The sequence below is a fragment of the Vipera berus genome (assembly GCF_964194415.1).
Source record: "Vipera berus genome assembly, chromosome: 1".
Classification (NCBI taxonomy): domain Eukaryota; kingdom Metazoa; phylum Chordata; class Lepidosauria; order Squamata; family Viperidae; genus Vipera; species Vipera berus.
The window spans coordinates 121,989,432-122,015,824 of record NC_138202.1 but is presented as its reverse complement, the minus strand read 5'-3'; the positions used below and the strand labels follow the sequence as shown (position 1 = coordinate 122,015,824).

The 26,393-nt window shown below is 43.2% G+C and overlaps 2 protein-coding genes across 4 annotated transcripts in view; one reads left to right on the top strand and one right to left on the bottom strand.

The window, feature by feature from the left end:
* The first annotated feature begins 1,311 nt into the window (after positions 1 to 1,311).
* Positions 1,312 to 23,761, top strand: LOC308675743 (dnaJ homolog subfamily B member 2-like). Its single transcript, XM_081341265.1, has 11 exons — positions 1,312 to 1,468; positions 2,955 to 2,998; positions 10,580 to 10,671; positions 12,671 to 12,780; positions 14,074 to 14,127; positions 15,071 to 15,187; positions 15,786 to 15,869; positions 16,625 to 16,730; positions 18,431 to 18,501; positions 19,414 to 19,656; positions 23,023 to 23,761. The coding sequence occupies exons 3-11, from the start codon at positions 10,607 to 10,609 to the stop codon at positions 23,031 to 23,033; spliced, it is 861 nt and encodes a 286-aa protein (XP_081197391.1). The 5' UTR covers positions 1,312 to 1,468; positions 2,955 to 2,998; positions 10,580 to 10,606; the 3' UTR covers positions 23,034 to 23,761.
* Positions 23,762 to 25,230: 1,469 nt separating this feature from the next.
* PTPRN (protein tyrosine phosphatase receptor type N) overlaps positions 25,231 to 26,393 on the bottom strand; it is a 48,606-nt gene continuing 47,443 nt past the window's right edge. For 2 of the 3 annotated variants that reach the window (XM_081323527.1, XM_081323529.1), the window contains one exon: positions 25,231 to 26,193. In XM_081323527.1, the coding sequence (XP_081179653.1) occupies positions 26,122 to 26,193 (72 nt within the window). In that variant the 3' untranslated portion in view covers positions 25,231 to 26,121. The remainder of the gene's footprint in view (positions 26,194 to 26,393) is intronic. The other variant, XM_081323528.1, reaches the window with a different exon arrangement.

The window sequence follows — 26,393 nt, the reverse complement described above, 5'->3', positions numbered from 1 at the left end:
AAAGTCAGCTTATTGCCCCCAACAATCTGGGTCCTCATTTTACCTACCTCGGAAGGATGGAAGGCTGAGTCAACCTTGAGCCTGGTGGGATGCGAACCTGCACTAATTGCAGGCAGCTGGTGTTACTTAAGGAGGCATTAGCCCACTGCTCCACCAAGGCTCTGAGTTCCCCATTTTGTTTTTTAACTTTTAAGATTGGGAACTCTGAAGTGTTTGGTCTGACAATACTACCATATTATCAGTAAGAACTAGTTTGGAGTTCTAGTGAAAATGCTGTCTTAGAAACCAGGAGACTGACTTCTAGTCCTACCTTAGGCATGAATGCCAGTTGGGGGACCTTGAACAATTTACTCTTTCTAGCCCAACTCACTTCTCAGAGTTGTAGTAGTGGAGAGAAAAAAATAGAGGAAGGAACATTAGGTATGTCACCTTGAGTTGTATATAAAAAAGGCAAGATAAAAATTTAAAAACACCAGTAACTTTTAAGCAGTAACCCCAAAAGGTGAGTCTCTATTGCCAATTTCTGCCATCCAATCTACTGCATTCATACGCAAGCAGATCTGCAGGTTTTCACACAACTCTATAATAGTAATAAATAAATCTTAAGCCAAAAAACTTAAGGATTCTGTCAGACTATCTTAAAAAAAGTCAATCTTTTGATTCAGTATATTAGATTGTGTAGGCTGCTTGAATGTCAGGGTGATATATTTAATTGGGTTTTAGTTTAACTTCAGGGATTGTAATTTAATTAATAGTTTTGATTTTGTATACTATGTATTTTAATTTTCCCTGTAAACCACCCTGAGTCCTACGGGAATAGGGCGGTATATAAATTTAAATAATAAATATAAATAAATAAATAAATAAATAAATAAATAAATAAATAAATAAATAAATAAATATAAACATGCTCCAAAATAAATCCCTCTCCCTACTCCTACTGCGCATTATAAAGTCCAGTCGATAGACTTTGGTCCCGGGCAGTAAATTCAGAAGAGAAACTAAAATCGAGATCCGTGGGGAATGCGCGCAGGAATTTCAATCTTTTTTTTTTGTTTTTTGTTCCCCCCCCCCAAAAAAAACAAAAACCCAGCGCGGCTTCTGACTGCAAATGCTTAGACACGGTGATGCAGCAAGGATGCCCGCCTGCGGCGGCCAAGGTGCGGCTCCGCACGTCCAGTCGAGAGAGTTCTAGCGGGCTCTTAAAAGCAGCTGTTGTCTGGGTCGGGTGCCCTTACCTCACCAGTTCAAAGGGCGACGCTCCAACGTCACAATGGGGCTGCGCGTTCTATTGGTGGCGGGCCCCGCCAATCATCGGGCGGGACCAGGCAGGAGCCGGCCTCTTTCTCACTTGACAGCAGCAAGAGCTAGGCAGGAACGTAGAGGGGGAAAAAAAATCGCGTTGGGCCGCGCGTAGAGCTGCTCGTGGCCATGGTGGAATCCGGACGGAGCCCCCTCCGGTGTTAAGGTGAGTCCCGGCCTTGGTGCCTCCTGAAAGAGAGTTAGCAACCCGCTGCATCCTTCTACCCCGCACGGGTTGGCCGTGCAGTAGTAGTAGTAGCGTTAGACGGGGCGCCCTCGGGACCTTAGCAGTAAGGAGACCCCTGGACGTGCAGATCTGCTCCCCCTCCCCAAGATAGGAAAAAAAAACAAATGCAGCAGCAGTCATCGGTCAAGAGAGAAACAGGGGCTCCTCTTTGCAAATCTATGGGCGAGGTGACTTTAAAAAAAATAATAGTAATTCACAGATTCTGGGGTGACTTGAAATGATGAGCCCCCCCCTTCCCCCCCCCCTTTTCGGAGCAAGTAGTGCCAGGGATGGCTCGGTTCGGTTCCATTCGATGTGCGCGCCAGTGGATGGTTACTATTCCCGTGCAGTAAAAGGGAGAATGAGGAGCGTCCTCCCCTGTTACGTACCCGTACTAAAGGGGAATATTCTGAGCTGGTGGAAAGGGGCTGCGGGCCCAAGACAGCCGGCGCCTGGGTTTGCGTCGATCTCCAAATGTATAGGTAAGAAGCCCCAGCAGCCCAAAGTAAATGCTGGGAGGGGGGTGGTGGTTTATTTTGCCACCCGGGAAATCGAGTGCACGGTGCCCGGTCTCATTAGTAGGGAGAAAGGCGGCATCCATTAGAATCCTCGAGAAGCTGAAACGCGATCCGCCTCTAAGGCCGGATGCTGTCTCTCGGTCCTCTGAAGCAAACAAAAACAAAACGAAAGCAGAGCAAGATCCGCAACTCTCCTTTTTAGCAAAATAAGCATTTTTCATTAGGGAAACCGATGCAAGTTCCCTGCGGGAGAGCGCAGGGAGTCCCGGTTTTTTTCCGTCTGAATGCAGCAGGTTGCTACTCCGTATTGTAAACTGGCGTGAGCACGATGGAGCTGCCGCGGAGTATTTAGGTTAAAATAAATAAATACACATCCCTGAAATGAAGAGTTAATAAGAAAAAATAACCGGGACGAATTGAAAAGGCAAGGCATGCTTTCATGATTTGGAACATAGGTTTGGTGAGATTGGTAGAAGGATTTAATTTCCAGAAAAGTAATCTAATAAAATTTGTTTAGATCATGATGACTGGTGACAAGTGACATCTTAAAATTGACATAACAAGGGGTGGTGTTATTATCATGCCTTTCTGGGAAGGCAAGGTTCTTGGTTAGAGAATCTGACAGTTCAGCATTTCCACATATTGAAGCCTGGAAAATCATTCCTAGAACAAAATAGATGTCCAGGCTGTCATTATAGAGCTAAAATATCCATGGACGGAGACAAAACAGATCCTAGTATCATTTCTTTGCACACTGCAGAGAACTAGCCATGAGCTCTGAAGCTCCAATTTAATTAGTGTATGTGGTACATTGGTGCATGTGGGGAGGAGGCATCATGAAGAATTTATAGTGCAAAGGGATGCTGAATGAGCAATAAAGGATGAGATTGTTTCTGCTTCTTTTCTAGAGGAAAAGCTGTTTCTGTTAGCTCATCACATCAGAGAAAAAAAGGTAAGGAAAGAAGCAAAATTTGGGGAAAGGTTGTTTGATTATTGATTATCCGTATTGCCATCACATAATAAAAGACTTCTGCATCTTTATATTTTATTTATTTTTTTATTTTAATTCCATTTATATCCCGCCATTCTCCGAAGACTCAGGGCGGCTTACAAACTTAGCAGTAGGGAAAGAAAAGAGTCACATTCCTTTTTTCCCTAGACCAGGGGTGTTAAACTGCCGGCCCGCGGGCCAGTTTCATCATACCGAAGCCGCGCCCACCCCATGCAAAAAGGCAATGTGACATGTCACATGACGTAGTAAGTTTGACACTGTGCCCTAGTTAAAAGTCCTGGAGTGCAATCTGCTTTAAATTATTCTTTGAGGCAGAGTGAAGTAAGAGAATGCAAAATCTAGGGATCGTCTGAAATTTAGGGTGGGAGCATTTTTGCTTGTTGCCCCATCTATTCAATCTTTACTTATTTTGTAGAAGAGACATTGATGGAAGAGTGGGAAATCATAAAGGAAATATCAGCAAAGAGGAAACAATGTATTTTGTGTCAGATGTATTAACAGAGATGCAAATGAGCTAACTGGTCATTTTGTTTAGTCCAGGAGATCATCTTAGTATCTGTACTGCAAGGAGTATGAAATGAATATTCTGAATTCAGGAGCAATCAGTTGGGTCCATATGACACTTCATTGTAGGATGTAACTCCTTTGCAGACTTCTGATTGCAAGTTTGAATGATGAGGCTAGGAAGAGTCTAAACCGAGCTGAACTTTCGAACAAGGGTGCAACTTTGCTGGATCAATAGAGGTAGTTCTTCTTTAGCAATTGCAGTTGGGACCTGCAACTTGGTTGGTAAGCAAAGCAGTTGTTAAGGGAACAACAACTGTGCTTATGACTTTCAACTTTCCTTGGCTTTACAGAGCTGCAGAAGGCCATAAATATAAGGCTTGGTCATAAAATTACTTTTTCATCACTGCAAAGGGTTGCTAAATGAGGCAGTTGCTAAACAAGGACTACCTGTATTCTCCTTTCTTGTCTAGTGTGGTCAGAGTGGCTGTTCTTGTTCTTCCTGCAACCTTCTGTCTCTTAAAGATCTAGACATACTTCTCAAGACTTTATGGACACATCCATGTAGTAATTTCTTCCAAGAGTCTGGACTTCCCAATTTAGTCTGCAGACCTGGGATTTCCTGAAAGCCGCCTATCCAACTATTAAATAGGCCCAGCCCTGCTTAGCTCCCAAGGTCAGCCAGGTACTGCCATCTGTCGAGACATAATTGTTAAACTACTTAATGATACTTAATGAAGAAGATCTGAGCCAACAGCAACCTACTAGAGACTGCGTCATCTTGGGTGCTCTTCTTTTCTGCCTTTGAGTTGGAATGGGTCACAGCGAGATCTGGGATTCCCCATCTCTGACACCCAGGACAGAATACGGGTGGGTTTTTTGGAAAGGAACTCCCCATTAGTTGAGGCAATTCTGTGGAGTAGATGTTAGATGGCAGTGGCTGAAGTAAACAAAAGCAGCTCCCCAGATGGTGCTTGGTAACGCCATGTTGTTGGGTATCAAGGAGTAAATGATTGTGTGTCTGAATTGGGCACAAGGGGCCGAATTGCAGGTGGAAAGACCAGGTGTTAAACACAGGCATTTTAAGTGCCTCCAGAGGGATCAGAGAGGATTGTTATAGGAACCGAGTCCAAAATATAGTTTTAGATCCTGATGCAGGCCAAGCAAAACCATTCAAAAGATCTCTGTGATATATATCATTTTGCCAATGCAGGTAGTCCTCGACTTACAACAGTTCATTTAGTGACCATCCAAAGTTACAGCTGCATGAAAAAGTGACTTATGACCGTTTTTCACACTTATGACTGTTGTTGTATCCCTATGGTCACATGATCAAAATTCAGATGCTTGGCAACTGGTTCATATTTATGATGCTTGCAGAGTCCCAGGGTCATGTGGTCACCTTTTGCGACCTGACAAAGCCAAGCCAATGGGGAAGCCAGTTTCAGTTTACAACTTTGTCACTAACTTAATTAACACTGCAGCGATTCACTTAACAACTATGGCAAGAAAGGTCGCAAATTTTTGTGGGACAAAATTCACTTAAATGTCTCACTTAGCAACAGAAATTTTGGGCTCAGTTGTGGTTGTAAGTTGAGGACTACCTGGGTTTGCACAGCTTTGTCAGACCCGTTTGTTCTGCAAATTAGGGCTGATCTGCACTTCCTTCTTGCCACAGCACAAGGCCAGGCCACCTATTATTTAAGGAGGGCAAGACAGGTGATGTGGTCTCAGCCTACCCCCTAGGGAAAACCTTTTCTCCACGTCACAAGTGAGGTGTTTCCTCCTCCTGCTGATATGAGCTCAGCAACCTAGTCTGCCTGCTGGGCTTCCTTCTGTCCTACACAAATCCCTCCATACCTATTGGCATACCCCCAGTCTACCCTCCCTCTCCCCACTGCCTGCATTTGACATCCATTGCCTGCTGGGCTGGCTGCTTTAAAAGGCTGGTTAGCTGCTCAACAGTGTCTTTCCCTTCTTTGACCTGGTGGAAATGGACAAGAGTCTTACCAAATTTCCCTTTCTAGGGAGGGGACAGGAAGGCCTGGAGGAACGTTGTCCATAGGGTTGCGATGAGTCGGACACGACTTCGCAGCTAACAACAACAACAGGGAGGGGAAGAACTGAACAATTGTGGTATTTGTTTCTTCTAATGGTACAGCATATGCACAGGTTTCAAGCACCTGAAGGCTGCAGTGTGGAAAAAGCCCATCTTAAAAAAAAGAGGAAGCCTTATATTAACCAGGGGCAGAGTTGTGTATTTTTCCTTTAGAAAAGCAACAACTTTTAGACCTCTGTAATTGGAGATACCATGTTATCCTCTCCCTAAGCCATTAATCCTTTGTAAAGTAGATTGTGGCCCTATAAGGAATTATGGTTCTTTCATTTTGCTGGCCAGATCCAGATGGCATGAGAAGGGATATAAGAAAGGAGTTTGGCAATTGAGTACAGGTAGTCCTTACCACTACAACTGAGCCCAAAATTTCTGATGCTAAGTGAATCAGTTAAGTGAATTTTGCCCCATTTTCAGTTGTTAAATGAATCACTGCAGATGATAAATGCAAAGCACCAGAGGGCAGGACAAGAAATAATGGACGGAAACTAGCCAAGGAGAGAAGCAACCTGGAATTAAGGAGAAACTTCCTAACAGCGAGGACAATTAACCAGTGGAACAACTTGCCTTCAGACATTGTAGGTGCTTCATCACCAGAGTTTTTAAGAAGAGACTGGGCAGTCACTTGTCTGAAATAGTATAGTATCTCAAGCTTGAGCAGGGGGCTGGACTAGAAGACCTCCAAGGTCCCTTCCAGCACTATTCTGATTCAGGCGTTATTAATATGGTGGTTAAGTGAATCTGGCTTCTCTGTTGACTTTGCTTGACAGAAGATTGCAAAAGGTGATCACATGATCCTGGGACACTGCAACAGTCTTAAATATGAGTCAATTGCCAAGTGTCTGAATTTTGATCACAAGACTGTGAGGATGCTGCAGCGGCTATATATGTGAAAAATGATCATGTCACTTTTTCCAATGATGTTGTAACTTTGAACAGTCACTAAATGAATTGTTGTAAGTCGAGGACTTATTGACTGTATTGTGTATGGGCTGCATCTCAACCACTGTATCTTCTGAAGGGCTTCACGGGCCATCTGGTGACTCTGGTCCATCACCCTATATGGCGCGGCTGACATTTCAAAACTTTCGTAGCAGTTCTGAGGGTGGGGATTGGAATGCACTTGCTTTGCCCTTTAAAGCCACCCCTGAGCCACAAGCTGCTTTTTTAGCTTCTGGGTGAGATTTAATTTGAGAATGGAAACAGGCGGCATCCTAGAGGCAAACTGTTCTCATTCCCAAGTTTGGGATTCCTGTCCTCTTGTATCTCATCACCTTATTTCATATGTGACAAGTCATTCACTATTGAGGTGTTCTGTTTGGTTCTACTCAAATGTGAAAGGAAGTGAAAGAGAAACATTGATACAGAAATAAACATCTCAGATACATGAGTTTCATTTTTACTTTGCAACAAGTCAAACTATTTTCTTTTCAAATAAAGCTTCCTGTGAAAATAGCTAAATATTGCTGGCTGATTTGATGGTTTTGGAACTGATCTGCTGGCCTGTGTCATCTTCTCCCTATCTGGTCATCAACATTAGGCTTGTTAAACAACAGCTTTTGTCACCCATGAGATTTATGAGAATTGTGACACTGACATCTGGCAGCTGTGGGTTGATTGGGGAATGCTAGCCAAAAGGAAAGAGTGCCATTACTGGGCAACAGTTCTTGCTTAAAGAGCATACTCTACTTGGTAATGCTAAATTGCTAACTTAAAATGGATCCATTATAATCCTGTCTAATAAAGATTATAATATTTGCGTAATTTCATTTAGGTAGATTAAGTATTAGAGATGTAATAGTTCTTAATATTTAAGAACGAGTTTGGTAGAGGCAAAGGTGATGCCTATCGTGTCCTGTTAGAATAGAGTTGCGAGTGATAGACAAGTGTTAAGACTTTGGTCTTTGAATTATTTGAAATTCTTATCTAAAAAATTTCATTTATAAAGTTTTTTTTAGGAGGATCTCAGGTTTTTAGTTTAGAACAAGATGTTTAGTTTACAACAATCCAGGAAACAGATTGAATTATTTTTTACCCACATAATGGATAAGCTATGAGATTAATTATAATTTTAAAAATTCCTTTTATATTAAAAATTTGAATAACCTTGAAAACTAGGTTTATCTCAGTTATTTACAATACACCAATTTTATCAAAATTATTAACACAATAATTAAAATGTACTACAAGAGTGAAATAATCTGAGAGAAATGTGTGGTTCAGAAATATTAAATATAAATAAAAATAAAAACAGTCAGTAATTAAAATGCTTCTAAGAACTACAAATTAATATATCAATTGGTTAAGATTACTGAAAAAATACAGTAATCTTCACAGACTGTCTCGTTTAGTGACCATTCAAAACTATAATCCTATAAAAATAGCTTTGTGATCACTCTTCACATTTTATTTATTTATTTATTTAGATTTATATACCACCCTTTCCTGAAGGACTCAGGGCGGTTTACAGGGCATTTAAAAGAAAGTCAATACAAACATTAAAACAAATTTAAAAAGATTAAATAGAACCCTGAGAAAATTAAAACCCAGTTAAAATTAAAATTAAAAAATTCTCAGCCTGGGCCAGAGAGCTCGAAGAGCCAGGTCTTCAGGTCCCGGCGGAATGAACGGAGGTTGGGGGCAGTCCTAAGCTCCGCAGGCAGCTGGTTCCACAGGGCAGGCGCACCCACTGAGAAGGCCCTATCCCTGGGTGTTACCCGCCGGCAGTCTTTAACCGGCGGCACCCTGAGGAGACCCTCCCTGTGGGAGCGCACTGGACGAAGGGAACTTGATGCTGGTAGCAGGTGTTCCCTCAAATATCCCGGACCCTCGCCATTTAGGGCTTTATAGGTCATCACCAGCACCTTGAATCTCACCCGAAGGGCAACTGGAAGCCAATGCAGCTCGCGGAGTAGAGGTGTTACATGGGAGTATTAGGAGACCCCCATCACAACTCGCGCGGCTGCATTCTGCACCAGCCTCCGGGTGGTCCTCAAGGGCAGCCCCATGTAGAGAGTGTTGCAGTAGTCTAAACGGGAGGTCACGAGCGCATGAGTGACTGTGCGTAGGGCATCTCGGTCCAGGTGGGGTCGCAACTGGCGCACCAGGCGAACCTGGGCAAAAGCCCCCCTGGTCACGGCTCCTATATGGTCTTCAAAAGTGAGCTGCGAATCCAGGAGGACGCCCAAGTTGCGAGCCCTATCAACGGGGGGTAACACCTCACCCCCCATCGTTAGAGATGGAATAGTCTGGTTGACCCGAGTCCTGCGGCCACTTGCATGCTTCCCAATTGACTTGCGGCAAGCAGAGTTAAGGCAGAACATGGAAGTAAAACCGTAAGTTGTGGGTCACACAAATTACTTCACATAATGACTGAATGGGAAGTGATGTTGTAAGCCTGTCAGGGTCAAGTGATTTTCTGGTTAGTGACCGTGGTGTGTAGCAACGGAGTTGCCAATCCTAATTTTAGCTGCTAAGCAAGGAGTACCTGTAGAAAGATCTGAATTCAGAAGAGCAACATACTTCACTAATAGCAGTGTCTCTTGAGAAGGGCAGAATTGGCAAGATGGCGGATAGAACATTGCAAATACCAGCCCCGCCCTGTTTGAAGGCAGATACAATACACATGCAAAGGGGAAAGGAGAAGCTTGCATTCTAATACCCTATTCTTATTTTTCCTAATGTTGATACAAACCATGCATCCCAGTACTGCCACTCAGAGGCAAGACATGCCAATATGGAGGGGGCAGTGGCGGGGTGGTGGTGGGGGAAATCCCATGGAAAAGGCCTGCTTCCAAGTAGCCACTCTCTACAATGCATAATATGAAAGTACTCGATGCAGGGCTTTCAAAGATGATTTCAGGGAAGGACCCCTGAGAAAAGAAGCTCCACTAGTTCCTCTTTGTCTTGGGCCATGAAGGGCTATAAATTGAACTCAGACTGGATAGAAATTAGCCAGTCGGTGGTGGTGGTGGGAAAACAGGCTGAAAAGAGAGCCGATATTTCAGCAAAACATACTTTATTGGAACGAAAGATAAAGGTTTTATAAAGCCTTCGCAATTCCTAGACTTGAACTTTACTGAAAATCAATAAGGAGATCTCAAACATGCAATGCATGCAAGGAAATCTAAGACTGTTTCTGAGCTAGAAAGCTACTCTTAGCTGGAAATAGGACACATGTGACACTTTTTATTTTTGCCAAAGGAGGATTTTCAAATAATCCCACCAGCCATTTCCACTGTTTTCTTATTTGAATCTGTAAGCAACTGCATGTTTCCAGAAAGATGTTTCACACAGAGGTTTGTATCACTTTCCGTTCCTTCAGGGATTCATTGAAGCATCAGGTTTCTTCAGACTGCCTAAGCCAGGGGTAGGCAACCTTGGCTCTTTTATGACTCGTGGACTTCAATTCCCAGAATTCCTGAGCCTTTGCATGCTACTGTTTGGGGGGGGGTGTACATACACTTAAGATGAGAGGTCTCTCTTGTGCTCTTATTCCCATTTTAAGTATATTTACACACCCTACATAATTAATATATGTTCTGCCAACTTATTTTTAACTTGTGAAGAAGCTCTGAGATAAATTGGTTAGAGAAGCATACTGCAGGGCTAGAACGGGTATGATTCCATATGCTGCTTTTAGGTTATTCACAGAATTCCCTCTTGCATGGCTTTCTGGTTCAGATGTCAATCAGTCTGAAGTGCAAAATGAGCTGTGAGCTACATTGGGTGATACTGTCTTAGAGAGATTATTTTGGGAATTTCATTGACGGTGTGTTTCTGAAAAAACTGATGTGATAACTCATTCTCCTTGGCTTGTTGCAAATTATCAAAGTTATTCTCTGGGCTTCCCTACTGCAAACTGTTGAGAAGTGCCTTATATTCTCCTCTGTCTCCTAATCTAGTTTCCCCACATAACATACGTGGACACAATGGTGGATTATTATGAAGCGCTGGGGGTGCCCCGCAATGCCTCTCCAGATGACATAAAAAAGGCGTGAGTTGCATTCTTTTTATTTCTACCAGAGGCTATCCACATGAGTGGCAAGATAACAATTTTCACAACCTTGTGCCTGGTGACTGTGTTCTACCGTAGCCTTGATAATAGCTTGCAAAGGCACAAGATAGCCAAGCAATAGATTATGTCTTGTGTTAGCAGTGAGATTCACATTGAAACCATAGCCACATGATTCACTTAGATGGCATCTGTTGATCTCCCAAACCATATTGCTACTGTTGTCATATTAAAATAAATCCCCAAATCTGTGCGCTTGCCAAATTTTGTAAAATCTCTGTTTCCAACGTGAGATTTCATCAAACTTTAGCTTTTAAATCTATGTATGTACATTTATTCCCAATGCATACACACACGTGTAACCTGACCTCTGTTCTAGATTAGGCAGTAGGAAGCTAACCAGAATGAAAAGGATTGGGAGGAAGTCCCAGAGCCAGGAAAGAGAGGTTCTGCCAACGAACAGGGGAACTGTGCTGTATTAGTTGCATTGCTAGTGTGTAAGAAAAGCTTCTCTAATTGAAAGAACAGAAGTATCTGTTTCTCCTAGTACAAGTGGAAGGGATCTTAAAGCAGATCAGACAGGCTGGAGGTATCTCACCAGCTCTTAAAGTAAGTTACCAGATGAACAAATAACTTGGCTACTTGCCTGTCCTCTGTGCATGCCAGTTCATCCGAACCTTTGAGAAGTTGTGAGCAGCTCCTTCTGTCTCCTAGCTGCACAAGTGATGTAAGTGAAGAGATGATCTCCAGGCTGACAGCAGGATTATTTACAAATTATTTACAGTGCCTTTGAGTACACACACACACACACTTTCCTACGGAAGTGATTATGTACTGTACGGAGCTAAGTTGCCTACTGCAGAGAATTGTGTGGTAGGTCTGGAGACCATTTCTATGCTTACAGGCTGGATCAGCTAGGAAAGGGAGAGGTTGTTTACTTTTGTCTGGATGTTGAATTAAACATATGAGGGAATATCTGAATAGAACATATGAGAAGCCTTGACAGAAAACTTAGCCTGAGGGTTCTATGATCTCTGTCCTTGATCGTGTGATCAAGAGTATCTGCTGGAAACTGGAGTCTTAATAGTATTAGACTACACATTCGGGGAGAGAGACGTTCCCTGGGGATGGGCTGTAGCACGAGTCCATGTCTGAAAGCTTGGAAGACTAAACCTCTAACCCTGGTGACTGACCCAAATTGGATCCTGTAACAGTATGCTGGGACACATATATTTCCTTTCATAATATTTAGAGGTTCATAGCTTCCTATCTCTGCCACAGAAAAGCTTTTATGGATCATTTCTGGAAATGTTATATTCAGTGCTTTTTTTGTAAAAGAAAAAGGTGCCAGAACTCACACATGTCATGCAACCCGCCTTGCCTACCCTACAAGGTTCCATCCAAAAAAGGTGCCGGAACTCCCCCATTCTGAGTGTTCTATGACAAAAAAAAGCCCTGGTTATATTTAAGCAACTGGAGGGGATGTAGGTGGGAGTCCAGGACTGGCAAGAAAGTGTTCACTTTTTGTTATCTTATGATGCCTGGGCTCTTTGGATAACTCCCTCAGAAGAAATGCTTCTAAATGGAAATTTTCTGGTTCTACCAGTCAAAAGGCCTGGTGGAGCTATCCATTCCCTGAGTATTTTTGTCAAGAAAAAAAGAAGAAAGCAGCCATGATAAAGCTTGGGAGAGTTACAGATAGAAGACCTTTTTTAAACTGACCCATTATCAGCCTCAAAAAAAAAAAAAAAATCCCAGGTTTGAAGCAGGGCAGTTGCACAATATACCATAAGCTTCATACAAAGAAGGAACCCATTCATGCCACCTGAGGGGAATCTGTTCTCTTGAAGGCCCATGGCTGTCAGCAGGAAGAAATCACAGAGAGATACAGCTATGATAGGATGGTTTTTAAGGCATTTTGGAATCTCATGGAATGGGATCCCTCGCAGGTATATACTACCCTCTGTGTTGTTATCCACAGGTACAGGAAGAAAGCCCTGCAATGGCACCCAGATAAAAACCCAGATAACAAGGAATATGCTGAGCAGAAGTTTAAGGAGATAGCAGAGGCCTATGAGGTTCTCTCTGACAGTAAGCAAAATGCTTTTGGCTTTCTTCCCTCATTCCTCAGCCATTTCGACTGCTTTGGTCTCTATGCAGGATACTGGCCAAATAGGTGGGACTATTTACTTATTTATTAGATTTTCATACTGCCTTCTTACTTTTCAAAGCAGCCAACATACCTAATACTCCTTCCTCCTATTTTCCCTACAATAACCCTGTGAGGTGAGTTGAGCTGATAGTTATCTAATTGGGACTAGAACCCATAGTGCCCTGATTTCTAGGCTGCTGCCTTAACTACCAGACCAAACTGACCCTGATTTCTACAGTATAAGGAAATCTCCTCTTAATATTAATTTTATCAATGAAAAGCAGGTTAGAAGTGAATAGAGCATGTTCCCACATCTAGTTTGGGGACTTAATTATTAAATGAAAGAAATGTATTTAGGTTTTGAAGGAGAAAAAAAAATCTCCATGACCTAATTTACGAGTCAAGACGACAAACCTACTTAAGCCAAATTTATCTGAACAGTACTGGCGATGAACTATAGTATTCTGTTCACCAAAGGAGGATACGTACAAATTCAAATAATTGTATAATAAATGTCAAATGCCAATCAAAAAATGGGTTATATTTTCTGCTTATAGATGGATAAGCAGAATAGTAAAGTGGAAGTCGGCACTAGTTAGTTTTTGCAATTATTTTCTAGTTCCTGTTTTAAAAACACAAGTGCTAATTAAAAATAACTTACGAGCCAGCATCTGCAAAGCTTAAGCAGGCCATTATTTTTGTTTAGGGAGCTTGGCAATTTGGAGATCTTGGTCCAGGTATTTGTTTTACTCCTTCAGTTTTAAGTGTGCTTATATTCTAGAAGACTTTTGACTTTGGGGCAAGTTGTCCAAACAAATGTGGACTTTTTAAATGGAGTTCTTTTAAGTTTAAAACTCCATTTGACAAATTTCTCTCAGTTTCATTTCTCAGCTGCACTGCGATTCTAACTTGGGCTGGCTTTTTCCAGGATGAAATGATGTAAACATTAAGGCAGCATCAATTCTCTTTGTGAAAAATAGTCATAAGTCACTTTTTCCCTTGTAACTTTGTATGGTGACTAAGCGAAGTGTTGTAAGTTGAGGACTACCTTTTATTTCTTGAATGGATATCCTGGCTTTGGCAGGAGCTCAGACCAATTTAATCTCAACAATAGTTCTTGTGTCGAAATTGATGTGTTCGGCCAATGGTCAGGTTAAGAGAAGAGATGCTTGTTCCAGACCCACACGTTTCTAAAGGGGGTAATTATGAACTTGAGTGGTTTATTCTTTCAGAGAGCAAGCGCGAAGTCTACGACAGATATGGCAAAGAAGGGCTCATGGGTGCAGGTGAGTACTGGGGTTTTGTTGAACTAAAGTGAATGTAAACTCTGTGCTTCAAGCTGGGTGATTAAAAGAAACATAATAATGTACTGCCAAGAAGGGTGGGGATTGATGGGATGAAAGTTCAACAAAAGGTGAAGGAAGTAAGTCACAAACCTCTAAGTAGTGGGCAAAATGTTTCAAGTCCAGAACGTTTGGAACTCAAAACATTGTGTTTTAAGTTTGAAATGGCTGTTTGGAGTTTACTAAAAGTGTCCAAAAGTTGTTATGACCATCCTGGGATGGCTGTTTCTTCCAAACATGCACAGATAACACATAAATGACAAACAGTTTTTCATGGGCACATATATGGAGACAACTGGGGAGAATCTTGAAATCAGTTGCACCGGTGGGTGCGGATGCTCTAACACTTCAAAGAAGTTTGCTTTATGGATACAGATACACCTTGCAAGAACACCCCTTTCAAATGCCTTGCACAGTTGTTCTACACAGATTGAGCAAGATGGAGGACGACTTGTGTGCAAGTTTGAGCCTTGGGAAGAGAACATGAGAGAGGTCTTTAGCTGCTGGGACAAAATGAAGGCACCTTTTGTGCAAATCTAGCTTTGTAAAGTTTGACTAACTAAAATCCCCCTGGTCCAAGGGATTTCTATGAATTATAAGCTCTTCATGTTTTTGTAAATGGGTTTATCCAACGTTAGGTTTTTGCCTTGTTCTTGGCTGACCAGGTACAAGTCGCTGTTTTTACAAGCTGTTTGCTTGGGCCCGCAAAAACGGCTAGTTGCAATCCACTGCTAGCCAACTTAGGAGCCAGGATGTAGCGTTCTTAATTTTCCAATATTTCAACATCTTTGCTTTCTTACACCTACAGCACATATTGCAGCTTTGTCACATTCTTTCTTTGCTTTTTAAGCAGACATATTAATATTGTTTTTTCACTTTTTCCTAGCTGGTTCTGGTGGCTCCAGAGCTCATCCAGGACCAGAATTCACTTTCACTTTCCGTAGCGCCCATGACGTTTTCCGAGAGTTCTTTGGAGGGCGAGATCCATTTGCTGACTTTTTTGGTAAGTGGCTGTTTGTAATGTTCAAACTAGTCTTTTTTTTTCTTGGAGAAGAATGGGAGAGAAAAAAGGCTCAAATTTAATTTTCCCTTGATGCATAGCTGAGAGTACAAGTAACCAGATTCTGAAAGGAGATAAGGGACTGTATCAATAGCAATAAGTCTTATATACTGCTTCACAGTGCTTTACAGCCCTCTCAAAGTGGTTTACAGAGTCAGCATATCGCCCCCAACAATCTGACTCCTCATTTTACCGACCTCGGAAGGATGGAAGTCTGAGTCAACCTTGAGCCGGTGAGGATTGAACTCCTGGCAGTGGGCTGAATTAGCCTGCAATACTGCCTTCTAACCACTGCGCCACCACAGCTCATCAAAACAAGAAAAAGAAATTGACTAGGATTAGACCAAAAGCACGGAGGATATTTTTCTTGTTTTCCTTTTTTTGGAAACTCTAATCCTATAGATTACTTTTTCCTATAATATGGAGGAGTTTTCTCATTCACCTTAACTCCTGTAAAGCAGGGGATACGACTTGAGAAGGCTGCTCTGTGGTGGAATGTCCTGGGAGCTACGGATGCTTCCACCTCTTTGTTTCATTCCAGATGACCCATTTGCAGACTTACGTGGACCTGTGCCCCGGCACCCTGCAGCAGGGCCTTTCTTTGCCCCTTTTCCTGCGTCATCAGGTAAGAAAAAAACAGCTGGAATATAGACAGCGTATTTGGAACCAAGATTGCCGTTACTAAAGGCGGTTGTTAAATGAGTGGCATCCAATTTTGTGACCTTTTTTTTGCCAGTTTGTTAAGTGAATCATTAAACGTATTCCCCCATTGACTTTGCTTGTTGGAATCCAGCTGGGAAGGTCACAAAGGGTGATCACGGCCCTGGGAACACCACAACTGTTGTAAACCCATGCCAGTTGCCAAGCCTCCGAATTTTAACCGTGTGACCGTAAAGATGCTGCACTAATCAGAAGTGCGAGGAGCAGGCATAAGTCACTTTTTGAGTGCCATTGTAGATTCAAATGGTCACGACATGAATGGTTGTAAGTCAAGGACTATCTGTTAGCTTCTTCCCCCTTTTCGTCTCATTGGGTTCGGCCAATTGTCACTTAACTGGTTTTAAGCCCCTTTTTGTCTCTGTAACTTCTCCAGCATTTATTTATTTATTTTTTATTTTAATTCCATTTATATCCCGCCCTTCTCCGAAGACTCAGGGCGGCTTACAAGCTTAGCAGTAGCCTTCATTCTATGTATATGCCTGCTTATTAGGGCTTTCACACACACACCCCAAGCGGCATTTCTGTTTGCCTACTCTGGAATCTCAAAAGAAAGCTTTTGTGTATTGTGTATCAGTTCCCTTGCTGGAGTACTTCCTTTTCCTTGGTGCCGGGGACCACTGTGCCATCCCTTGCAAGTTATTCTGGTGCTCTCCCTTGTAGAGTTCTTCGCATCTTCGCTTGGTCCAGGACTCAATGCAGGGATGGGCTTCCGCTCTGTCTCCACTTCAACGAGGTTCATCAATGGCAAGCGCATTACCACCAAGAGGTAAGTTTAACTTACCGTTTATTTATTTGTCACATTGGAACCACCCGTTCTGGACAGGGAATCTCTTTGTGTCTTAGTGTTTGATGGGCATTTTAATCTGATTTGTTCCTTGTTTACCTTTCTGTCAACTTCTGGTCTTGTAGGACAGATTTGTGATCCTCTTCGAGGATGTTCGGGCCCATTCTTTCATCATGTTTCTGGAGCCTACCCATTTTTTTTTGCTTCATTTCTACTGTTTCGTTTCTGTTTCCTCTTAAAGCGCCTCATATAACTCATCTCTTATCCGTAGTGGAGGCTTACTGCTTGCCCAGTATAAAAAGCCTGCAGCGAGATACAGACTTGTTCACCCATTCTAGTGAAAAATAATGTAGCTTGTTTTGTTTGGAGCCCAAACAATTTAGGTTTAGCATGCTTTGTGCTCTCAGACCACCATACTTCACATTTTAAGTAATGATTAAATAAACTATAATTTAGTGCAGTGTGGAATCGGATCATATTGTACATATTGACTTGGACCAATAGCCATCTAGCCCAACAACACTGTTGGATACTGGGATATAGCTGTATTTCAGAGTTGGGTGTGACAATTGCCTTGATCAAGGGCTGTCCTGTAAATATGTTACTTTTTTAATGTCAATATTTTGGAAATTAAACATTATGGAGTGCAGGGAATAGAGAGACAAGAAAAGTGATGGGGGGTAAGCTGAACTGTGCATAGCTCCTTTCTTAGATGCATCAGTTTATGTATGTATGTATGTATGTATGTATGTATGTATGTATATAACTGTATTGTGAGGTTGCTCCATAATGGAGCCATGCTCAAAACATGGCTGCATGGACTCAGGACGGAAGTGCACTTGAGGCCCTTGTCTTGTTTTAAATTTGAATACTGCATGTCTCTAACTGCACAAGTGTGATGCTCTGTAACTTTTTTCACATGGTGGCTGGGAATTCCATTCTGTACAGGGCTGCAATTGCTCTTGAAAAAAATTTACATTTACAGTTCAGGTGTGCTTCTGAATGCTGACACGACAGCTTTTGCCCAGTCCAGCTTTTCTTGGGGCATCATTGTGCCCTTAGTTTTTTTCCCTTTTTTAATAACCACTGTAGGGCTCATTAGATCAGAAAGCAGGAGGTAAGCTTACAAATGATTACAAGGCATTCTAAGCTTCTGAGTAAGTTTTTCAGTTAAGGCAATTGACTCTATTAGCCCAGCATTACAAAGCAAAAAACCATTTTCAATGTTTTGGCCTCGGTCACATTTTTAATCAGCAATTAGGAGTTTTTGAATCTTGTAGGATTTCAGTGGTATGCTGTGCCACTGGTGTTAACAGGTTTAGAGTTGCTTCTTTAATCTGAGCAGAGAGAAAGGAGTAATCTCCCTGGATGATTGGTAAATCAAGATCAGTTTCTCGGATTTGCTGTTACATTTTTATTTTTATATTGGAAGGCTTGTATGTTTCTTTCTATGTAAGCTGCTGAGAGTCCATTAGATTGCAGTGACACAGATGTGTTTTATTTAAATTTATTACTAGTTTATTCATTAGAAGTGAAGTAACTTCATGAAGATAGCACATCAACCAGCTTTGAGCCATGTTGAGTTGATTTTATTTATCACATGGACTCAACATGGTTCAAAGTAAGCAGATACGCTGTCTCATGAAATAACTTCACTGTTTCCCCTCTCTCCTATTTATTAGGATGATTGAAAATGGACAAGAGAGGGTAGAAGTGGAAGAAGATGGAGAACTGAAATCCATCCAGATTAATGGTGAGTAGCTTTAGAGGAAGAGAACTGTGAATATCTTAAGAACTTCTATATTAGACGGTCAGAATATTTTTTTGGCCTCCGGAGTGAAAGGGGGTTGATGGTTTTATGACTGCCCATTTCACAGCAGCGTTTCTGGGCTGTGTACAAAGTTAAAACAAAACAATTCCAATAATAAATGTCTGAGGTTGTAAACAGCTTGCAGTAAAACAAATAGCTGGCTCAGCAAACTTAACTTCTTGGCCCAAATGCCTGGAGGAACAGCCATCGTCACCAAAGTGAGCAGGACTGGAATTGGGTTTTTTGGAATAATTGCCTCGGGCAAAAAGCATGCATTAAACTTAATGTTAATGTGCCTGTTTTGCCCCTTATGGTAGCCACCTCTAAAATATGTCCTTTTTATTTGTTTATTTATAATCCTGCCTTTTTTATTTTTACATATAACTCATCATATCCAACTTTCCTTCTTCTATTTTTCTGACAACCCTGTGAGATGAGTTGGGCTGGGAGAGAGAGAGAGTGACTGGCCCAAAGTCAACTCATCTGGTTTCATGGTGAAGGCAGGACTTGAAATCAGGGTCTCTTACTGTGCGCTAGAGGAAGTCTGGGGAACATAGCACAGGCGTTGCCGCTGCTTCTAATTCTGCAGATCACATAATCCCAGCCTGCCTACCTGCAGAAATCTGGGGTCTTTATGACAAATGGGATGTCAGCATACATCACCTCACATAGCTATATTTGCTGGGAAATTTCAGGCATCGTAATCCAGCAAAGATTTCCTGGGCTGTTGACTTTTCTGATTAATGCTGTGTCAAGATGGATATAGGCACATCTGCAGTCATATGTGGTGGAGTGGGGGAAAGGGATACTGGAGGATGACTTCTGCAGCTGTCGGCTGAAACATGTCCCTTGCAGGGATCCCAGACGACTTGGCATTAGGCTTGGAACTGAGCCGGCGTGAGCAGCAAGCGCTACAGAACCGCGGGCCGTCAGCATCTTCTCCAGTGACATCACCTCAGCGCCCACCGCCCAAGCGCCCATCCCCAAGCTCCTCCCCAGTGATCTTGTACACAGACAGCGATGAAGAGGATGAGGATCTTCAGCTTGCTATGGCCTACAGCCTGTCTGAGATGGAGGCCAAGAACCAGCACAGAGCAGGTGCGAGAAGCCCCACGAAAAAGCAATCCAAAGGAAAGTCACAGTTGCCACAAGGGAGTCTTGTCACGGACAGCCAAGCGGGTGGCCCATCCAAAAGCCCCGCAGGGCCTGTGGGAGGGGATGGAAAGGGGAGGGGCAAAACCAGAGACCCTTCACCTAAGAAGAAGAAAGACACCCAGTGCCGCCTCCTGTGAGCTCACCAAGACTGTATTTCATTGGCTGGTACGTTCTGGACCTTAGCCAATGGAGGGTGGGATCTCGAGGACGGCTCTGATTGGTTGCTAACAGGATAGCCTGCAGGCCCATCCAGTCACTAAGCTGGTACCACTGAGTAAAGGGCAGGAGCAGATTCTGTAACTTGGTATGTGTAATTTGGCACAAAAGCGGGGGGGGGGGAAAGGAGGAGGCTTGTCTAGGCATCTCCTGGGCTATAGAGCCCTGGTTCGTTGTACAAATTCAGGCTCTACCCTCTATTTTGCTGTTTTATTGCATGGCTTAACTGCATGGTCTGACTGCGTGGCCTTGCTGTTCCGCTGTACCAGAGATATTTGTCTTGGGGAATTATTATTGGCTGCTGCTCCTTGGTTACTGTTATAGTTGAGCCCTGGGTAACATGAGAAGAAAATGAGATATTTAAAGCCCAGGGTTTTTTATATTTGGTGGGAGTGACTGAGTTTGGGCCTGTCCTAAATGAGGATGATTCTAGAGCACACTTAGGGGGTTGGGGCCTTTTTCTGCCACCTTCTCCTCATCCTTACTACCAACACTGTGCCTTCCTTAGCTAATAACTGTCCAGTTGTGTTTGCACAAAATACTTAACCAGATCAGTTAAGGACCTAGTGGTTGCAGTAGCATACGACAGACTTGATTAATTCTAATTGTGGTTTCTTTAGTGTGTTATGTGTGAACCCAGCACATTTCACTAGCTCATTGGGTGAATCCTGAAATGAATTCAATTTGTCGTCAAGCATATTGTGCAGACAGAGTTGTAATGTACAGTATAAAGGAGATTAAAAACTCAATTCAATTTTGCTTCAAAGACCATCCCAGGATGTTATAAAATCAGAGCATCCCTTCTCTATCGGCAGTTTTCACAGTCTTCCAATAGCCCAATTTGTGAATGTTTTGTCTTGGACAAGTAGAAAGTGGGGACAGGGAGGCAAGGCAAGAAATTTGCTATGCAGATCTATTCAGGTTGTCGTTACCTCCCACTGTAGGTCTTAGTCCCGTTATTTTATCTGTACAGGGGGCAAGGAATCCTAGATAGCTTCACTGCTTGCATGACCCTTGTCCCCAGATTGTGATCTTCAAATCGAATCACTAGTTGAAGAGACTGTACATCTTTTTATTTATTGGCATGGCGTTTTCTCCTGCAGACACCACCCGCTCACTGCTCACTTTATCGCTTGTGGGTAACTTGCACCTGCTATTTCCTTCCCGCCACCCCCACCTCCCGTCATCTGCATCAGGGTCGGAGGGTGGGGGTGAGGGTACGGGATCTGGTGGGTTTGCAGTCCTTTGCCTTTCTCTTTCCTTTTGTCTACCCTTGGTGGCAGGCCCTGGAAAAGGCTTCGGTGGATGCTTGATGTAGGAATGTAACTTGTTGGTGCCCTCTTTCTTTCTCTACTGCTGCCGCCGCTTGTCTGCTCGCCTGCCCATCCTTCCCTTCTGTGCTTCCCATGCCACAGACCCTGAAGGACAGGCATATTCTGTCTGACACCCCTCCATGCTGGCTCCCTGCAGGTAATCCTCCAACATTTATTTTACCTGATCAGTTGAAACAGCATTCACCAGAAGGGCTGTGTATATTTGTAATACCCTTGGCACATACCATAGTCCAAAATGATTCAAACTTTTAAAGAAAACTCCAGGTTGCAGGAACGCTATGAGCTTTCCTTCCATTCTTTTTTTTTTAATCCCCCCCCCCCCCCCGTTTATGATTTTAAAGTTTATTTTGAAAAATGCCTTGTAGAGGCAAGAACAAAGAACATTTACAGAGTTATCTGGATTATTCTGGTTGCAGATGCATGTATTTGCTCAGGGAAAATATAAGAATATACCCCACCCTGGTTTTAACTTGCTTGTCTCTGTGCAAACTACCCTGTGCTTGTGTTCCCATTTTCTTTGCTTTCACCCTGACAAGGAGGCAAGAGGTTGGGGGAGGATGACAGAGAAAGAAAAAAATGTTTATGAGGGATCTATTGGCTTGGTTATCCTTTGCTGTGTTAGGCCAATTCACCAAATCCAGATGATACTGTATGAAGGCAAGATTAGAAGTACAAGCGTAACAAAGTGGAGGCAAAATAAATATTTCATTAAATGTTTCTGGTAACATTCACAGATGCACAAAAAGTAAATCAGGATCTAGCAAGTGATGTGAAAACTTTTGCTGTAAATTCGGAAAGATTTTTGACACCTCCTCCAAAATACCAATAAGGACTTGTTACTCAATTATGTAGCCAAAATGGGAAGGAAAGCTTGAGATTAATAGTGAGTAGGTTTTGTGTCTGTATACGCATATAGACAAACAGTGAGCTCTGTGCAAAGGTAGTAGATAAATATGGGTGAGGCGGAGAGAATCTGTTTCACTGGTATGTTCATTACAGGGCTCCTCTTCACAAGTGTAACTCCAGCTAAAGTTTTCATCTCTATTTTGCTGGGTAAACTGCATCTCTAATTTCCTTCATTTGGAGAAAGCCAGTGGCAAGATTTGGAGGCCTTGCTGCCTTCTTTCCACCCACTCCTACTCCCTTTGCGATAGAGTCTTGGTAGAGCAAATATTGTGATCAATAATAGACAAGGCTTAGTAAAAAAAGGTGGAAATCTTCTTTACTACCAGTAGTTCATTAATAGTAACTCTTCTGGGGTACACATTCCTTATTTTTGTAAAAAATTCCATTTATATCCCGCCCTTCTCCGAAGACTCACGGCGGCTTACAAGCTTAGCAGTAGCCTTCATTCTATGTATATGCCTGCTTATTGGGGCTTTCACACACACCCCAAGCGGCATTATTACAAAGTCAGCTTAATTGCCCCCAACAATCTGGGTCCTCATTTTACCTCCCTCGGAAGGATGGAAGGCTGAGTCAACCTTGAGTCTGGTGGGATGCTAATTCCCCTAATTCCGGGTCAACACCAGTGCACCCCCTCCCTTGCCATACCAAGGTTGGAACAGAGTGGTTCTGGCATGATCTCACGGGGTTGCAGCAACTGTCTTGATGCTAAAGTATCCACCCCGCTTTCTTTGGAGAATACGTCACGGTTCAGACACTGCTGGCTGCTACCCACTTTTCACTCTTGTCTAATTCACTCGTCTGTATTTTTCTCTCCCTGCCCCTCCTTCTGTCTCCTTGCTTGTTTCCTCAGGTGTCTTCTGAGTCTGGAAGAGCCATGGGGATTGCCTCTCCAGCATCCGTTCTCCTTGAAGGCTGCTCAGGACTGGACTTCACTTTCTCTTCTCTCCCCCTGAACCTGCAGGGGGGGATTGGGGTCGGGGGGGGGGTCGGGGGCGGCGGACTGGCAAGTGTGTGATTTTCCTCCCTTTGTTCTTTCTGCTGCGTAGCATGTAGCACTCACTGGCTCAGGCAGGCTACAGCCTGTTTGCTGTAGAAGGAGCTGTCTTGCTGCTCCAGAATTAACATAGAGCCCAGGCCTTTGATACTCGTGAGCCCTCTTCCCTGCTGCTTGTTGCCCTCTTAAGAGAGCCTGGCTGAAGAGTGGGGGGTGGTCTTGAATGGTCTGTCCAGAGAGGAGGTGGTGGGTTAAGAAAGCCAGAAGCTCCTCAGAGGCCTGGGCTGCAGCATCTTCTTTAGCTGCCCAGGAGCACATTGCCTTGGCACCTTCCCCAACCCGCAGTCATGTACAGAATGATATCTGGACTCCCAGAATTCCTAGCTAGCGTGATGGCCCTGCTGCGAGAGAATTGGGGGAGTTGCAGTCCCAGCAAGGCTGCTCTAAAGGCAGGGGTTGGACATCAAGTTTCTCCCTTAGAGCAGCAAGGACTCTTCCAGACCAGTAACTGCAAAAAAGAGTAAGTTGGACTCTCTTGGTAGCAAGAAGAGGTCTAGGCCTGTGGCTTACCCCCCCACCCCCCCACACACACACCGGCCCTTCTAGCAAAATTTTCTTGAAATAATGACTACAGATAACACAATCCTGTTCAACATGTCTGTAACTTGGAGTGGATCTGGTCTCTTTTGTAATGCAGAGTGCTGGCCTGGTACAAAATGGAAGACATTTATCAATAAACTCATTTGCAATTAACGCTGTCTCAGAAATGTTTGGAAAGAGGTTAGGGAGGAATTATTTTAACCTTTCTGAAAAATCGGTAAAAAGGCTATCAATGACAGGTAATTCAAAGACCAAATTCTCCCATTTGGTATCCTGCCTGTTTCCACAAAGGGTGAGCATTGTATTTCACCAAATTGCAGTGGTATTTAGGTTATTCTTTTTTTTACCTCCTTTAATTTATTACCATCTTAACAGAGGATAAAATCAAGCCTGAGTTGGATATTTTAAAAAGATTGCTTCCTTCCTTGGTGTTTAGGGTTACCATCTCCTATACCAGGGGTAGGCAACCTCGGCTCTTTTATGACTCATGGACTTCAACTCCCAGAATTCCTGAGTCAGCATGACTCAGGAATTCTGGGAGTTGAAGTCCATGAGTCATAAAAGAGCCGAGGTTGCCTACCCCTGCCCTATACACTTACATTTAGATAAAGCTTCTTACAGCTTTAAGGATGAAGAACAAAACTAGCTAGAGGAATTGCCTTGTGAAAATATATAGAACAGGTTAAAGAGTTTAGGTGTATAACTTTTTTAAAAAATAATTTCAACTGGTATGATCCAGAGTGCTCGGGAAACAAAGTGGTATCCTTGAAAGGCATCCACACATGGCTGGCTATGGCAAAGAGGGTCAGAGACAAACTACCTGTTTCACAAAAGGTAGTCCGCCCTCTCCCATTCCTGACCACAGGTTATAATTCTACGGTTGTATATATGGGGTAGTGGTGGTGATGGGTTAGTTAAAAACGTTTTCATTGGACCTACTTGAAATTGGGTTGCACTGTTCTCATGTAGACTCAGATAACATGACTGCTCAGATCATGGGTGCCTATGTAATCTGGGGGGGGGGAAATCAAGCCGAGGAGGCAGGAAAAGATGGCAAGGCTAGTGCTTAGGTGGGCTGAAGTGTGAGCAGAAAAGGCTTAGGCACGGGCAGAACATGCCTGGTGTTCCTTCTGCTTGTGAAAAGGCAGCAGATAGAAGGGCAGGATGTATTATATTTTTAAGCATTTCAAAATTGGATATGTGCATGTATGTGTTTGCACATATATACCCATACCCATTCCCAAGCACATATATAACAAGGACTGGGGTACTAGGGTACCCTTTGGCACCACATGGGCAACTCTCTGACTCCTCTATGTGCCAGTCCTTTTGAAGCTAATTCTACCTCCAGGAAAATACCTGGCACTCCAAGTTGTTATCTATAAAGCTTTTGGCATGAGCAGACGATACATTTTTCTGCCTGGTTGTACACAAGATGGGGAGGCTGGGCTGCAGCTGCACAAATGCGACACAAAACCTTTATTCACATCAAATACAAAATTAGATTCTCTAGAAATGTCTCTTTGTGATAAGTAACACCCAGGAGAAAGTAGGGAGACAACACAGCAATTAGCAGCTGTAGGGCCATCTCCCTGTGATGTTCCCTTCCTCCGTTTAGGGAAGGGAGCAAATGGCTGTGACTAGGCTTGGCTCCAGGCCTGCAGGAAACAGAGAAGGAGGACAACAGTGGGACAACAATGAGCGCAGAAGCAGCGTTAAGTTCTTCCCTTGCTGTGGGCACAGAATCAGGAGGTGAAATTTAGAGAGGGAAGAATGGAAGAAGGATGAAAGTCGGCAAGTGACGTAACCTAGCTTCTGCTAAGGCATTACCATTTCTACTCATTTCATTTGGGCACTAGGGCTCAGCAGGATACTGGAGAGAAAAAAGAAATGGGCCCACAGCCCGCCCATTGCAAATCTACTTGCTTTGACCAATGCCCATAAACATAAAGTAGGCACTTCAGAAAACTGGTCTTTAATGCATCTCACAAGGAGGCTAACTCTTCTTTGGACTACAGCCCCTGTATTGCTCCATGGCACATCCTCTCACGAGAGAGGTGACCTGGCTGTCCAAAAAGGGACCCACTCTTCTATCCACCAAGGGCTGCTTCCAGAGAGACCAGGGTGGAGTAGGCCTTAGCAGCATGAGGGTTATAGGATGTTGGTTGGATGAGCCCCAATTGAGCAGGTAGGTAAGGGGCCAGCATTTCCACAGGGCAATTAAATGCAGCCATGGTGAACCACATGGAGATGATACATGGTAAAGGGAAAACACCCCAGGCAAGAACACAGCAACAGCAGAGGCAAAGGGTCAGGTTGGGGAATCACCAAGTTGGGATATGCTGAATAGAGGCTTCATTGTGGCAGAGCTTTCAGGATGGCATTCACTTCCTCTGCCACGGCTGTCAGTGCAAATTCAAACTGGTCCTGGGAATACAAAAGCCAAGTGTGTAAAGTAGCATGGGCATAATCAACAGTAACAAGGATTTCGGTCCCTTTTTTTCTCTTCTCTACCCCCTTTCCCTTAGAACGAAGAAGCACTGCCCCCTCTAATAATATAACAATTCTAAAAAAAAAGTCCAGTTTCTTTTTAAACTTTAGCTTGAACCCTTTATACATAAGCACTA